Below are 16,535 nucleotides of genomic sequence, written 5' to 3'. Positions count from 1 at the left end.
AGTGGCATCAGAAACAAAAGTAACAGTTTCTTTACAACAGTATGCCACAGGTGACAAACCCTGTGAAAGTCAATGAAGCAGGAGTAGAAAGCTAATCACACACCATGTTGTATGCCTGCAGTAGGTGACCTAATTGGAGACCTCTCGACTTTGAGTTGTACAAAAAGCAAAATAGGTAGACTAAAGTCACAATTATTGCTTACTTGTTGCAATAAATGTGACGACGTTAAGCTAAACTTCAGCTATGATCCATTAAAGTAAATTAAATTTACAAGATAATCTGGAAACCCATAACTCCCATGTTAAACCAGTTTCTAAAGTGCTGTTGTAGAAATGAGTGACAACTGAAGTTACCCACTCCAATTCATAGTTCTGTAACATTTATAGGAAGAGCAAAAATGAATAGTAACAGTTTAAATTTTATTTAAACACTATGGTTTTCAGTGGTGTTTGTTTCATGAGCGTAGTTTAGAGCTGAAAGTCCCATAACTTAATCTGCAGCTGCCTGTAGTCACTTCTGTACTCTAGGAAATGCCAGCCCTATCTGTGAACAGTACAGTTTTCCAACACTTGAGACAACTGATGGTAGGACACTTAATTAAGATATCTTCCACAGATGGGTCATTCATTGGAGAGTGAAGGAAGTTTCAGTTCTGATATCTCGGAGTCTGGTGTGCTGCTGCCGCTCCGATCGCTGTATGTGTCCCTGTGTGGCACAGAAGCAGTCTCAATTAGTATGCATACCTTTAGAAAATGAGTAAACTGAGACATACACTCTATTTACCGTGGAGATAGACGGCAGCCTTTCTGTAAGTAGCTCTGCAGCTTCCCCGCAGCAGCAAGCAACAAACCAAGGTAGGGGGGTGATGGCTTGATGGGACGTGAAGTGAACTCGGGATGGTACTGCACACCAATAAAATATGGGTGATCTGGAAGTGGAGAAAACAATTTTAAACAGTCTGTTGAAGGTTTCACAGAAAAGGTTGATATATTAAAACTGAAAATAATTCTGTTTGCTTTTCTGTACCATCAAGCTCAATGACCTCCATCCTCTCTCCTTCCACATCCTGACCTACGAACCGGAAGCCCTTCTCATCAAAGTGGCTCTTAAGCTCAGGGTTGACCTGTTCACAAAAACAAGGTATACATTTGGATCACAGGTTGAGCAGGTGACCAAGATTAAATGCGGCGCTTTGGGTTCAACCCCGGATTGGCCCTTTGCTTATACGTCTGTCCCCCACTAACTCTCTATCCAATTTCCTGTTTCTGCACTGAACACTTAATGATGATGAAATATTAGTTCAGCATTACCTCAAATCGATGTCTGTGCCTTTCATCCACATACTCTGCATCTCCATAGAGCTTTCCTGGAATACAGAAGAGCTGTAAGCACAGAGCAACAGTTCATCACCGGCTGGTCCAGGTTGAACTAAAAGCTTTTCTTACGCAGTGTGCTGTTGGTGGTTTGGAAAATGGTCCGTCTTTTCCCAAGCCTCATGGTGCCACCCATCTGTCCGGGGTTGTGTTCTGGCATATCAATCACCTGCAAAGATTAAAATGAAAGGATGGATTTTAATATACAGTTACAGTGCATGCAGGAGTCAGGTTGTTTGTGCAATGCATAAAACTTACCACAGGATGCTTTGTTTCCGGGTCAAATTCAGTCGAGTTGGCATCTAAGTATGAAACGGAACAATATGCCATTAGTTATTTTAATCAACAGTCAGCCACCAGTGCCCACCTTTTATGAGTAGGAGATGCATTTCAAGCTGAAAACTGACTATGCTTTGAAGAAAGCTCCCATTCCCACACCTCTCTCAAATAACTATGCTGTAACAAACACGTTTTGACAGACTATCTTCTGTATTTTCAAGGTTCAATGTTAGCATTACGGCTGCTGCAAAGTTGACAAGAAGGCGGACACTGGCTGGAACCAGTGTTTATGGCGTGAGTTTATTAATTTATTGAAGTTAGCAGTAACGTTTTTGAAGATCAGAAGGCTAGGTTTAAGTATTATAGGAACCGCCTTTACAAAACTAAATGTACAAGAACTGGACTGATGCACAGCGGGAACAGACATCTGAACCTTTGCTGGTTAAGCTGCTAAAGAAACAAGTACTTGTTTCCCCCCCCCAAATACATTTCCAGGCACAACTGGCACAAAAAATTTGCCCAATTCCAGGCGAACCTTAACAATTGAGATCGAGGGTATTGCAGGAAAATCGGGACTTTTGACTGAAAAACGAAGTAGGCAATGTGGTTCTTTTTTATTCCTCCACACACAAGGACACACAATCAGATTATAATGGTCCTCTTTGGATCTACCTATACGTACCCACAAACAATCTCAATGATGAAACTTAGCATAGATATAGATCCTATGTTCATTACCTATCCATCCAAAATTATTGTATACATGGAACAATATACACTTTTCATCTATGAAATTTCAATCATTTATTAATTACCTACATCACTCAGCATTCACATTAAAAGGTAATGCTGCTTTGTTTCTTCTTCTTTACTGTGAAGATAATATCAAAAACATTACCTGTCCAGCCGAGCACGTTCCTGGCAAACTCGCATACAGCCAGCTGCATTCCAAGACACACACCTGCAGAAATATGAACACCAGTCAAGTAGTGTTTCTGATGCTGCTACTTACTGACATTAAATATGGAGTAAGATAATAAAACATGTAATGTGATCCACAGAAACTCTTGTACCGAGGAAGGGTTTTTTCTGTTTCCTGGCCCAGTTGATGGCATGAATCTTTCCTTCAGTTCCCCTCACACCAAAACCTCCAGGAACCAGGATGCCACTGAGGACAGTGGAAACATTGTCATGTTGATAAAAGTTCCATTTTAATATTCAGGCTAGATTATCTAGTGAGACAGGACATTGTGCTCCTACAGGGCACTCACTCAGAGCTGCAGAGTTTTTGCCACGCCTCGTGGTATTTCACTGGGTCCTCCTGCAGAGTGCTTGGCTCCAAATTAGCAGAGTCTATATACTGAGAAGAAGAGATGTTCACAGCTTACATGATTGGTCTAAAGGCACAAGTCAAGTTGTTTAAAACAACCCCCCCCCTCCCAAAAACAAACAAACAACCAAACAAAACCCCCAAACTAAAATCAACTATTTAATCACTAATCATAACTATCAACACTTTCCCCTACTCTAGAGCCGTAATACCTTTAAACTTCAGGGTACTGCAAAGACTGTCATAGCCATGGAATACAATGAGGAAGGACTAAATCTAGGAGGAGCTGGCTTCACTTTGAACCATGTCTAGATCATTTGAGACTAAAGACTATGATTCTGTGTACATACCTTAACCTCCAACTTGTGGCTGATGGCGAGTGCAGAGTGTTCGAGAGCCTTTATAACAGAAGCATAGGAGTCTGAGAACTTTGTGTACTTCCCCACCAGTGCGATAGAGCAGTGCTCTAGCAGTCTGTCTGACCTGTGAGGAAAAATATGGGCATCCATTTATTTCTCGGTCTTCTCTGGAGGACAATGACTTCTCATGGGAAAGGTTCAACCCACAAAGGTGCTCACTCACCTGTCAGACATCTCCTTCCATTTAGTCAGCATCTTCCTTGGTCTGGTCTCTATTGGCATATTCAGTCTCCTGCTCAAGTAGCTCACCACACCCTGATCTTCCAGCAGTAATGGCACTCTGTAGATAGATGACACATCGTGCACACAGATGACCTGGAAGAAGACAGGTAATCCATTTTAGATGTTTATGGAGAGAGCTTTATGGCTTAATCGAGCCTGACAGGTGCTTCACCTACCTGCTGAGGCTCCACGTGGCAGAACATTGAGATCTTTTCCTTGACAGAGTTCTCCAGCGCAGTTGTACAGCGGCACATGATCTGCCAGTGAAAAACAAACAATCAGAAAAACCTTTAAAGATCCAATTCCGAGTTTGTCCAAATTTGAACTTCGCCACATGTAGCACACATGAGGCTGGGTTCAAGTAAGAAAATGTGTCCTCTTGCATGACTTCTCTTTTTAAATTTATAGAAATCTGTGTGAGCACCTTTCTTAATCTTACAGTCCTGATTATGTGCAAGCTGGCAATGGCCTCCATCTCCATTCTGACTAAATTTCTCTTTTTTGTACTGTGACTTGTAGGCAAAGAGGCTTTAATTTTTCCTTGATTTAATGTTTCAGCAGGATCATGTCCATTCTGTTTCAGAAAAGCTTCCCAGGAAGTTAAAACCATCATATCATCAATGCAGAGTACCAGCATGAACGCATCACCCCACTATACCAGTGATCTAATAGTCTTGCTTTATCCTTTAACGGGGTCATGTTTTAGTGCAAATACATCATGTACAAACACAAAACTGCTTGCAATATTATCAGAATGCTAGCACTCCAATTACTAATCACAGTTAAGGGTCCGTGGTTGGTTGATGGTGACTGTACAAAGAGTTTGCACAATTTTTCCATACAGCGGTAATAAATGGTTAATCCATTTTTCATTTGAAGAAGCAGATTGGAGCAGCATTTAAAGTTCAGGCACCTGAAGTGTGTCAAATATGCAAAAAACAAAACAAAAAACCCCAGATAATCAGGAAAGAGGGCAAATACTTTCATGGCACTCCAATCCCTGGTTGCCTATAGTGAAATTATGAATTAGGAGTCAAAGAATCTTTTGCACATAAAACATTTGGGTTTCAACGTGTAAAATATGCCACTCAAAAATCCATTTTAATTCAGAAATGTAATTTAAATGCAAATGAGGCATCAAACATGTTTATGTAATAGCAACTCACTCACCAGATCAGGAGACAAGCCTAGGCCTCTCAGCTCTCTCACACTGTTCTGTGTCGGTTTGGTCTTTTGCTCTCCTGTTGCGCTGGGCTGGACACAACCATGCAAACAACAAACCGGTACATAATGAGACAGTCTACAACAATCACCCTCTAAAAGCTAGTTTCATTTCTTAGAAGTATCTAAGCAACACCTCATTAAAGCAGAACAAAAATCTGGGCACAACTTTCAGTATTTTTCTTACTAAATACTCACCTTTTTTGAACAGGGCTGAATAAGAGTGCATATTTGCATTAAAGCCACATTCAGGTATGCAGCAGTTTCACATGTTCGTTAAATGTAAGGTGAGATATAAAAGTATGGCTGTCTTACCTGTGGTATCAAACTGACATGAATGTTACAGAAATTCTCCCTCTTCACTTTAAACTGGAACTGCCTGAAGGCCTCGATGAATGGCATGCTCTCTATGTCTCCGACAGTCCCTCCCAGCTACAAACACACAAACACTGGCAGTGACCATCAAGGCGGGGGGGGGGGTTACACAAAATAATAGAGCTAGACCCTAATGACATTTAATCAAAATACAGGGAATCTCTGGTGATCAATGACAGTTATTCAGCCCTTAACAGCCTATTGATATTACGCTTTATGGCATACCACACTCCTGAAAATGTACCAAGTGAGACACTATAACAGAGCAGGTTATCCTACCACACTCATGAGTTTTCCCTCCTGCAGACCGATGGTGTGGACTATAATTGGCTTTCAATACTGAATAGTAAGGGTGGTTTTTTTTATGCTCACAGTGTGATCCCTGACGCATATGTCGTGCACCTCTCGATTTTTGAAACCTGGCACATTTGGCTGGAGCTGTCGTAGCTGGGCTGAAGACACGAATGTATTATCATGCCAGTTTTTACTGCCATTTTAATTACATTCCAGCACAGAAGCTCAGAGATATACAGAGGGAGATTGCGTAACTATTTGAACCCCCCCCAACCACCTGAGCAAGTTGTATTCCCACAATCCATCCCTCTGTATAGCCAAACAGTTATGTAAACAAACACCAAGCAACATAAAGTCTGATTGATGCGTCACGGCTACTATTTTCTCTTCTTGGACGTTCTGTAGCAGACGAGGTCTTCCCAGCTGTTAACCCTAAAATACACTGGATGTTGTTGTGGTGGTTTTATACTCAGAAGTAGGGCTGAGCTATATCATACCGTTCACGGTAATACCGGTGTAATTTTGGGCAATGATAGGAAAATGAAATATCGCGATAGAATATGGGTAAAATGCGCATGCGCAGTGCCTTTGTTTACATACGCACGCAGAATGAGAAGAGTGAAAGCGGATCGTTGAATGAAACGGATGAACCAGAATTGGTTTGTAAAAATGCTGCAGCTTCAGTGGTGTGGAACTGGTTTAGCTTTCACGTGCAAACGTGAAAGACCAACACCACTTTGTGTTGGTCTTTCACGTGGAATTCCAATAAAATTGATTCATGTTTATGGCTGTAATGTGACAAAATGTGGGAAAGTTCAAGGGGGCCGAATACTTTTGCAAGCCACTGTATTTCACGGGTTATCCTACCTGGCTAGCTAGCATTACCCACCACGCCATTCTAACGTGTAATTATGCAAATGTAATAATACATGTTATTGAAAAGAAACCTGTTTTTAGGATTAAGAAATCAAATCAGCATAGAAAAAAAATGCTTTTTTCATATAATCATACTTCATTCGAGCAGCCAGCCTACCTCAATTACACACACTTGAGGTTCTATATCGTCATCATCAACTGGCACTTGTGCCTGTTTCATAACCCATTCCTGGATTGCATCTGTGATGTGTGGCACCACTGGAAAAGAGCAAAGCATAAAATGCGTGTTCGGTTAATGACTCATCTTTGACATTACCATCCTTCTCTAAATGACCTGACCGTTGCATACCCTGCACAGTCTTGCCCAAGTAGTCTCCCCTCCTCTCCTTGTTGATGACTGACTGGTAGATCTTGCCCGTGGTTAGGTTGTTGTCTCTTGTCAGCCGGATGTCGAGGAAGCGTTCATAATTCCCCAGATCCAAATCAACCTCGCCCCCATCATCCAGCACAAATACTTCACCTGGACAGAGTGAGGGGTAAACAATTAGATGACAAGCCTGCACGTGTTCATTTATACTGAATATCTCTGCTGACATACCGTGCTCATAGGGCGAAAAAGTGCCTGCATCTATGTTGATGTAAGGGTCAATCTTAATTGCAGTCACATGCAGGCCACATGACTTGAGGATCGTGCCCACACTGCTTGCAATGATGCCTTTGCCGATACCTGAGATGACTCCTCCAGTTACTAGGATGTACTTCATCATTGTTGCTCTGATACCTGGAGGTAAATGAGTGATTAGAAAGCAACAGAAACCACTAATAACTAGTCAGACATTTAAAATAGTCATTTTCAGAAGCTTACCTGCAGTAACTTATTGGCCCACATTAAATGTGAATTAATAATTCTTTGTTTGTGATAACATATTTGTTCAGTTGTAGTTGCTGTTCACTTTTCTCCAGGCACTTTGGTCTTATTGATGCATTCACTGACCATTGTTCCTCTTAAGACCTTATCAAAGTAAAGGTTCCTAGATAGGCTATTATCATATCATGCGATAAGATGAAATACCAGAATTGCCAGACAAAAACAAAGATAAGATACGATTATAACAATGTATGGGATGGAGCTGGACTCCCTCAAGGTGGTGTCGGAGAGGCGGATGCTGTCCAAGATAAAGACAATGTTGGATAACACCTCCCACCCACTCCATGACATGTTGGTCAGTCACAGGAGCACGTTCAGTGAGAGACTGAGATTACCGAAAAGCACCACTGAACGACACAGGAAATCATTCCTGCCTGTGGCCATCTCCCTGTACAACGCATCCACTTAACACACTGTTTGCTGCTACAACTACACATGTTTCTTTTCCAACTATTTATTTATAAGTGACTTATGTATGTATGTATGTATATATATGTATATATTGTACTATTCTTAGTTAGCGTATTGTCTGTCTTGTCTTAATGTTGGTTTAAAATGGAGCACTGTAACAAAAAATAATTTCCCCCAGGGATCAATAAAGTATTCTGATTCTGATGTAGCGTATTAGCATATATTGGCTTCAACCTCTAGTTGCGGTTAGCCATTACTTTTGAGCATGAGTGACTACAATCTTGTTTCCCTTAAACAGTTATCATGTGACCAAGCCAAATTCTCCTTTGTTCAGTCTATGACCAAAAACAAAAAAATCACTGAGTGTCTTCACTTGTGTGCGTGCGTCTGTGTGGCTTCTTTGTAGAATAACTTTAGCATATCAAATAAAGTGAAGCAAATTGCTACCTTCCTCCTAGGGCTGTGTTGTATCATATTGTACAAATTTTTATGCTATATAACAATGTTGTATTGAAAAATTATTGGTATAGCAAAATCATCAATCACACATAAAGTGCAACCAGGCAGCAAAGTCTGGGATGCTAGTAGCTGGTGTATTATAATTGTAACCCCATTGTAAACAAATGACTCCACTGGGAGTCGCTGAAGCACTTGTTACATTACATACCACATGCAGAGCAAAATGGATGAAAATAACTGATGTCACTTCCATATTGCAAGTTAATGGCAAAATCCTTTTTGTTTTCTTCCTCAACTTGAGTCTTAATACAGTGGGATATATGACAGTGAATAATCTAATGGTACCATTTTAATGTTTTTGATATATAAGACCAGTTGTGTGTCTGTGTTCTAATAATTTAGTGGAAAAAAAAGGTTTTGTCTTTTTAGGTAAACTTTAACCATGTGGGACATGTGGCTGGTCAAAACAAGATACATTGCTAAAAATAAGAACTATTTTAAAACATTTTCTTCATTTTCATACCAAACTCAACTTGATTGTGTATTAAAATAATACTGGAATGAAGGAAAGGCCAACTTGCTAAAGAATGAAGTAGTTAAAAGCTTTGGAATTTGGTGAACCTCGAGTTAGAAAGTTTTGCGGCCATTATCATACATCGTCATACTGCCTATTGAGCTGCGTTACATTGCAATATACGTATGATGTGCAAATGTTTAACAGGAAAGCTAAATATGAACAAATCAGTATTCAGCAAAGAAAAACTCAGTAAAGTTAACAGACCAGACCACGTATGTCCTCCTCCTTGTACAAAAAAATGGACCCCACACTAACACACTTTTGTTGTTTTCAGGTAAATAGAACTTAAGTAAAAATAAAAGTAACGTTACATAGGCTCGAAGGTCGACAACTAAATGTGTTTCAAAGTATGTCTAAAAACATACTGTGTCGTATTACAACCCTGAAAAACTTGGGTTTTTTTTATACATGAAGCATGGCTCTTAGGGAGCACGAGCAGACCGCGCGGCACAGTTGCAAATTGAAGAAAACCAGCCGGTACAACTAGCTTTTAGCTAATGGTCAACATCGTTACGGGAGTTATTTTCAGCTACAGCAGACCAAGGCGGTCGTTAGTATCTAAAATAGACAAAGGAGATGCTTAAGATTTGCTAAACAAGGTACCAATTTCGTTAGTTTCTTTAACTACAAAGGGTGGCTAATGTTCCATTTCTATCAAGCCTGCCAAATTGTTACGATACCCAACAAGGCTTTCAAAATAAAAGCGAAGTTGGGTATTTAAAAACGCGCACATAACAATTTATATTCTCAAATTTCTAAACGTTGCCATCCAAGTCTAAACTAAGCCCTATGTTTCTTGTTACGAGAATGTGAGTCGTAATATAACCAATCATTTCTACAATAATATTAAGAAGAAATTCCGAGTAGAATTTTATTTTGTTTTATTCTTACCGGAAGCGAGACGTATTCGTTTACCTTGACATAATTTTCTACCTAGCCAACCACAACCTCTGTATCTCTATCAGATTTCAACTCACCGAAATATTCCGCAACCAAAGACTCCTCTGTAAAAGGATCGTCAGCGACGCAAACAGTTAGCAGGACCTTTCGAAATTTCGAATTTTGGTACTGTGATTCCCTAAAATCCTATCTATCCACAAACTAGCCCCACACGTGTATGAAGCACGACTGAGGGCTGTTCTACGTCATTCAACACACTTACGACAACGATATGTTACCTTCAGGTACGCCTCGGAAACTACTGCGGCCTTCGGGGGAGTTTTTGGTTTCCACGAGGTTGACCAAATAAAAGCCTGTATGCATCCCTGTATGCAGTTCAGCACAGAGGAATCTGACTAGCTGACAAAAGACAAACACCTATTATCATAGAAAAATGCTGATACTTAAATAAAAAAGAAAAATAAACAGAAAACCTACCTGATGCAAATTAATTAATAAAATGGGGACTTTATTTCTGAGAGGCCAGACAGAATAATTGTTAATCACATTGTCTATAGAACCACTTTTTTGTCGTTTTTTTTTGTGCGATTAAAAAAATGTATTTATGTTTATTAAGTCCAATTCCTCAGATTTACAATGACCGTTTTGTTCTTTGTTGTTGTTTTATATCATTGGCCCTTGAAGGCAACACCGTTTGTATTTTTAGATCAGCAGGGGGAGCTCATGTTTCATGGTTAATGGGCGGAGAGGGAAAAGATGGCACCCCCACCCCCCTCACACACACCAGGCATCTATCTGCCTTATATCATCTTGCTTGGAGTCCCCTTGCATTGTGCATATTTTAAGTAGCTGAGAATCTCAATGTCTTGCACAATTTATGTGAAAACAAATTTGTTCACACCGCATTCATTCTTTTAAGTGCACACTACACCAGAATAAGTACAGCACAATCATTGTTCAATAATAGAATAAGCTATGGTGTCCTGACAATAGACGTAACAGTGTATCAGTGTGAATCCAGTGATAATGGATGTTTCACAGAAGCAACAAAGCAAAGTTCAATTGGTCCTGGAGCAGAAACACATAAATGGCTCGAGGCAGAGTTGAGGTTACAGCACACCAGCTCCCCCTTCTCCCACTGACACAGAATGAGACTTTATACAATAAATGGCCAGAGTGCAAAGTGGTTAGTTACAGTGTGCTGCAGAAAGGTCAACGATCTTGTGGTGTAAATCGTGGATCATCCACAACTAGGTTCATTGGGTGCACTGTGTGGGTGAGTGCTGCAAATTAAAATAACAAAAATGAGGGACTTAGTGACTGATGGCTGACTCACAGACAGATAGCTCCAGAGCTGACTGATGCTTCTGTGTAACACCCAAATCATACTTGTGAGCCTTAGCAACCAGCTTAGTCTCTGGAACACAGGAGGGGGGCTTAATGAGAGTTTTAATTCATTTTTGACCAGCGCTGTGATTGAATTAAACTCCCACAGAAGGGCTGGATCCTCTCCTCACCACAAGCCATTTCCTCCTATTAGAGATGTAACAGAAGCAGCAGGCAGGGAGGCAGGTCAGTCTGATATGACTGTATTTTTTGGGGGGTAGTGTTTTATGGAAACATATAACAGGGCTTACGTGTCTGCTGCTAGCTTCACCTTGTGGTCTGCTAATGTGTTGATGCAGCTGCATGGTGTTCTGTTGTACATTTTTAAGGAACCTTTTCATTATGCGGGAAAAGAAATGACCAATGTTTTCATCACAAATATTATATTAAATATACAATACTGTCCAAAAGTCTAAAACCACCTCTCATATCTTCATGTTTGACAATAGCAATAGTTCTCTGGGCTTTCTAAAGGTCTTTTAATCTTTAATCTTGTAATTTTTTAAAAGATTAAATATTTTAATTTTGTCCCTCTTTTTTGAGCTTTTAATATTTTCTCAATATGCCTTATAATTTGCATTTCAAATCACAAAAATACTGAAGATTATACTCTTTTACAGGCAGAAAATAATATTTTTGTACCAACAAAGTTACTGTCAAAGAGCTGTTAGCCTATAACTTGGCATGTATGGGAATATGACAGTAAATACTAAATGTTAAACATTATTGTGCAGCACATAAGATCAACAGAACACAGTGTGCTTTGAGGTAGGAGCCAAAAAGGGTGTAGTTTGTGGGTGTGATCACCCGTGTGTACACCTGTGAGCATGGACGCGCTTGTTTTTTGTTTTTTTAAAAGGTTCCTTCATGTAATAATCTGCTAGAGGGTGTGGGGGGGCCACAGCCCCGTCCTCCAGGGCGTGAAGCAGGTGTGGAGGAGATCAAAACTCCAGACATCCAGAGGCCCCCAGAACACAAGAGACCAAGGAAGACCAACAGAGGGGCAGCTGCGCCACTGTCCCGGAAAGAGCTGAGGAGAGTCCCAGATGAGGGCTCACTCAGCAGCCGCGGAGCAGAAGCCAGGGGGAGTTGCAGTGACGCGCCCGTGAGCTCCGCCGGCAGCCAGCTGCGCCTGAGTGACCGAGCCCCAGGCCGAGAGGCCGGGGGCACCCCACCTCCGAAGTGGCCCGAGTGAGCCCCAGGCTCCAGGCCCCGATAAGCGGCCGCCAAGGAGTGAGCCGGTGTGTACCTGGACGCCCATCCCCGGACACAAAGAACCACCAACGCACCGATGTCTGAGGGGGTCCGCCACTGGCAGGGGAAGTGGTGGTAGGGGGAGATAGGCCTCCAAACCTTGGAGGGCCTGAGATGTCCCCAGAGAGGTGGCACCTGACACCCAACCTGACATATAGACACAGACATACAGGCACACACAGATACAAACATCCATTCCCACCCTCATGCTCTCATATGGCATATGCACTTACTCCACACTCAACCAAAGTGGAGACAGACATAAAGAGACGTTGTACACACGATCACACTCCCCAAGCGTACTCTACAAACCGGGTCTAGGTGCCCCCGCCCCTGGAGGGGGGAACTGCACCCAGACCCAGGTGGTGTTTCCCTTTTCCCTGCGGTGGGGGGAGGCAGACCGCCCCGACTCCGCAGCAGCAGGAAGGCTCCACACTCCAGACCGCAGTCGGACGGCCAACTCCTCCTCCTAGTCCTGGCCCCCCTGCTCCAGCAGGTTGCAGAGAACGGGGGTGAGAGAAGACTCCGAACCTCCCTCCACCCGCTCATTGTAATGTTGATGCATGTGTGTTCTAAGGTGCATTTAAAACCCAGGAGGGCTTGGAGCTACCTGCCAGAGAGCAGCAGGTAAGCGCATGGTCCCTCCTGCTAGCCCTCAATGTCTACGTGTATTTAAAATTGAGAGGTGGGCAACGATGCCAGGGGTGGGGTGTACACCCTGATGGTACTTTGGACTCCGTGTATCGTGCCCACCCCCAAGATCCTATATGTATGTGTAATGAGAGTGTGAGTAATGTGAATGTCTAAGTTGTGGGATAAAATTGAGGCAGAGGCAGCCAGAAGGGGACAGAGGGGGGGGGGGTAGCCTCCTCTGCACCCTGGTGACATACCCCTACTCCAAGGCCCTGCATGTGTGGGTGGTTGTGGTGGAGCGGGAAGAGGGAGGCAGCTGGAGATGGGGAGGGAAGGAAGGGAGGGGCAAGTGACCCCTCCCTGGGGCCAGCTCCCCCGCTGACCCCAGTAGGCACCCCCATACTCCGCGACCCGCCAGGGAAAGGGGGCCCAGGCCCATCCAGACCGGGCCCAGTGCAGCAGCGCCGCCCGGCCCCACAGAGCCCGGGACAGTCCACCCAACCCCACCACAGAGAAAACTGCACCCACCCCACCATCCACTCATCTTCCAGACTACATAAGACAATAAACACCCAGGCTGAGATCTTCCTCCACCTCTCCTGTATCTCCCCCTCCTGCAGAGGCAGCTCCTGAGGAGAGGAAAGCTCCTGCAAGATGTGACAATCTCCCCCACCAGTTGAAGAGCCCCCCAGGTGGCTCGACGCACCGGCGGCACCCTGCTCCAGGGCTGGGCCCCCATGCACCCACCCGCCCACAACCCCGGCAACACACCAACCAGGACCCAAGCCCCCGAGGCCCGGTCCGGGTCCCAGCCCAGAGACGGAGCGCCCCCAGAACCTCACGCCCATCCCGGACCCACCCAGGGGCAGCCAGGCTACCAGGTCAGTAACCCACGTCCATCAGCACAGACCCTCCCCTAGCCCCGCTGCACGCAGCCGCGAGGAAACAGTCACCGGAGAGCCAACAGAGCCCCTAACCGGACATGACCGCTACCCCGGGTTGAGCCCCCCAAGGAAGATGCCTCCGGGGAACCCCCCGACGCCCTAAGCCTGTCCCTACCCCCACACCAATCACAACAGTGAAGGCGGGACCAAACTATGACCCCCCACCCCCACTAGGTGATGGAGCTGATCAAAGGAGCCCAGAGCAATTGATCTGATGTGGTGGCAGAGGCTGTATCAAGACTAATGTAATCTAATAGATAATTTCTATATTGGTTAGAATTAAGATTATTTTTATTTTTCCAGTTCATGAGGACTGTTTTCTTGGCTATGGACTGTTTTCTTGGCGTTAACGTCATTTCAACGAGATTTACGCTGACAGCACTAGTGGGAACACAACGAATATGACTGCACATTTACTCCGACATCATCCTAGTGCAAAGACAAGTGGAAGCCGACAAAAACAACAAGCACGCATGCTACAAACTTTACCCGAGTCATTTAGACAGCCGTTAGCACATGATCCTCCTTATGGGGACCTGATATGTTTAATATGCTGCTGAGAATATAGCCCAGAAGAAGCGGATAGTATAGCTTTTATTTTGGAAAGGGACATTTCTCTGTAATAAACTCTCTTTTCCAAAGATGAGTGATTCCTCAATCAGATACAGGGCTCGCAAATTTTTTCCAGTCGGGCTACCAAAATCTATCTCTTCCCTGCCCGTCGGCCTATCGTAGGAAGGAAAAATATATGTCAATGCTTTTGCATTCTTTCAGAAATGTAGCTGGGTAATTATGTCATTGGCATCGGTGAGCCACTGTCAATATGTGACATATTGAAATCGCGTTTGAATTTGCGCTTGTTTTTTTGCTTTCACTTTGCAATCGCGCGAACTGTGTATAGAGAGTGACAGCACTGATTGGTGAGTGACGATCATTTGCGCACCAATTCCTCTGACATCGTCTTATCAATCGTTAGCTTACTACGCAAACATGACAAGTGAAATCTCCCGCAGCAAGCTTAAACATGTGAGAGGTTGATCACGCAGAGAATCGCTGAGCATTATGTGAGTGAGTGTGTAAAAGCAGCAGGATATATATTTTAGTTCTGCTGAGCCAAATAAGACAGGTCAGGGTGAAGAAGTGACAGCCAAAGAAAAGCTTACCACAAAACAGAAAAGTTATGACAAATCAGACTATAAGGCAAAAAGAAAGTGCATCTTTATGGTTTCATGGACAAAAGAATTTCTGTGGCTGCAATATGACGAGCTATATAACCGGGGCTGCACATAAGTGGTCCGCAGGTGCGCATTCGCTGTCAAAATAAAAAATGCGCACAAGATAAGAAGTTGCAACGCGTGTTTGCGTACATAAGATTTTCAGGAGGAGGACAGACATTTGTTTAGAACTCTTAAAGATGTCGAAGAAGCTCCTTTAAGCAATTACTTTGGTGTTCCTCCACCTCCAAAGAAATGTTAGAAGGAGTCCGAACCACAAAAGAAGCGCGTATTCTCGGAAAAGTAGTTGCAGGAGGTGAGCTGGCTTCAAACAAATGATGAACGCACAGAGATGTGGTGCGGAATGTGCCGTGAAAATTTCATAAATGACAAATTAAAAAGGCATGAACATTTTTTTTGTATCGAAAAAATATCGAACCGTGACACCAGAGTATCGAACCGAACCGAACCGTGAATTTTGTGTATCGTTGCACCCCTACTATCTATCTATCTATATAAAATCACGGTTTCATTGCTATGTAAAGAAACAGTTGTGATTACATTTATCAGCTGTTAAAGTTCTCAGAGTTTAGTCATTCTGGTTATTTCAAATTGGAAGACAATCCACTGTTATATCTAAACTAGTGTGAAAGTTAAACCTAGAAACGTTGAGCTTAAAAGTCACAATAATTCTATACTGTCTATGAGAATAAAATTCAGTCATTCCACTAGATTTATTTATGCTATTTTGTGGTGTAGCTACACGTGGGCTTGCAGTGTCCGTCTCATAGCTTGCACCTTCATGTTTGTGTCAGCTTTAATTTATTTAAGTACTGTAAATGAAACGGTGACCAGAGTCATGGTAAAAGGAGATATAGATGTTCTTCTTCCTCCATCCCTGTCTTTAATATGCGCATAATCTGTGGAGCTGCTCTAGCAGAGATGTAACAGAATATATTTGTACCACGAAAACACAAGCCCAGCCACAGAGCAGCACCACACTGATGCGGTTGTTGCCCTTTAAGGCTTATTGCTTCTCTTTCACATTTATCTCATTTAATTATGCTGAGAGGATGACATCAGAGTGGGACATTAGTACACACTGAGATATAGCTCTGTCGTGTGGGAACATCAGTGGGCAACGATACCCCCCTCTCATGCAGACTGATCTTTCTCCATCTTCCTCCGTTCATTCACTTGTTAATTACATTACTCATCTCTCTCCTGGCCTCAGCTGTGTCAATGAAACAGCTGGGGTTGTTCCTAGAGCACCAATCCTAGGAATCATAAATCAAAACCTCTCCTGCTGCCATCAACTAAGACCCAGGGAAGGGAAAAGTGAGCACTCCTCTTGTTATCTTTTCTTATATTTTAGGACCTCAAAGAAATTGAGAGAATAGTTAACAAGTCATACATGCTGTCCTTGATTGTCTTATTAC

The 16,535-nt window shown here is 43.0% G+C and overlaps 1 protein-coding gene across 2 annotated transcripts; it reads right to left on the bottom strand.

Moving 5' to 3' along the window:
* Positions 1–401: 401 nt before the first annotated feature.
* Positions 402–9,933, bottom strand: ctps1a (CTP synthase 1a). 2 transcript variants are annotated; one of them, XM_085395201.1, is made up of 18 exons: positions 9,743–9,933; positions 6,989–7,171; positions 6,740–6,910; positions 6,548–6,648; positions 5,161–5,277; positions 4,795–4,878; positions 3,801–3,881; positions 3,566–3,717; positions 3,334–3,466; positions 2,925–3,013; positions 2,727–2,821; positions 2,552–2,614; positions 1,633–1,676; positions 1,447–1,543; positions 1,312–1,367; positions 1,028–1,124; positions 785–929; positions 402–706 (listed from the first exon to the last, which is right to left on the bottom strand). In XM_085395201.1, exons 2-18 carry the CDS (start codon positions 7,155–7,157, stop codon positions 622–624), a joined length of 1,779 nt encoding a protein of 592 aa, XP_085251327.1. In that variant the 5' UTR covers positions 7,158–7,171; positions 9,743–9,933; the 3' UTR covers positions 402–621. The 2 variants fall into 2 exon arrangements, with proteins under 2 accessions (XP_085251327.1, XP_085251328.1); XM_085395202.1 differs by lacking the exon at positions 9,743–9,933 and adding an exon at positions 7,256–9,409.
* Between the last annotated feature and the right edge of the window lie 6,602 nt (positions 9,934–16,535).

This window comes from Rhamphochromis longiceps, linkage group LG22 (assembly GCF_057381845.1).
Source record: "Rhamphochromis longiceps isolate RC_006_pf linkage group LG22, R_longiceps_female_GT1.1, whole genome shotgun sequence".
Lineage (NCBI taxonomy): Eukaryota > Metazoa > Chordata > Actinopteri > Cichliformes > Cichlidae > Rhamphochromis > Rhamphochromis longiceps.
Note: the sequence above shows the minus strand (reverse complement) of the source record. Positions and strands in the feature narration are given on the sequence as shown.

Excerpts from the sequence above, each read along its gene's own strand:
- ctps1a (XM_085395201.1), bottom strand. The coding sequence starts at position 7,157 with ATGATGAAGTACATCCTAGTAACTGGAGGAGTCATCTCAGGTATCGGC. Across the intron at positions 6,649-6,739 it reads CTTGGGCAAGACTGTGCAGG|TGGTGCCACACATCACAGAT; the intron begins GTATGCAACGGT and ends GCTCTTTTCCAG. Across the intron at positions 1,125-1,311 it reads GGCACAGACATCGATTTGAG|GTCAACCCTGAGCTTAAGAG; the intron begins GTAATGCTGAAC and ends TTTTGTGAACAG.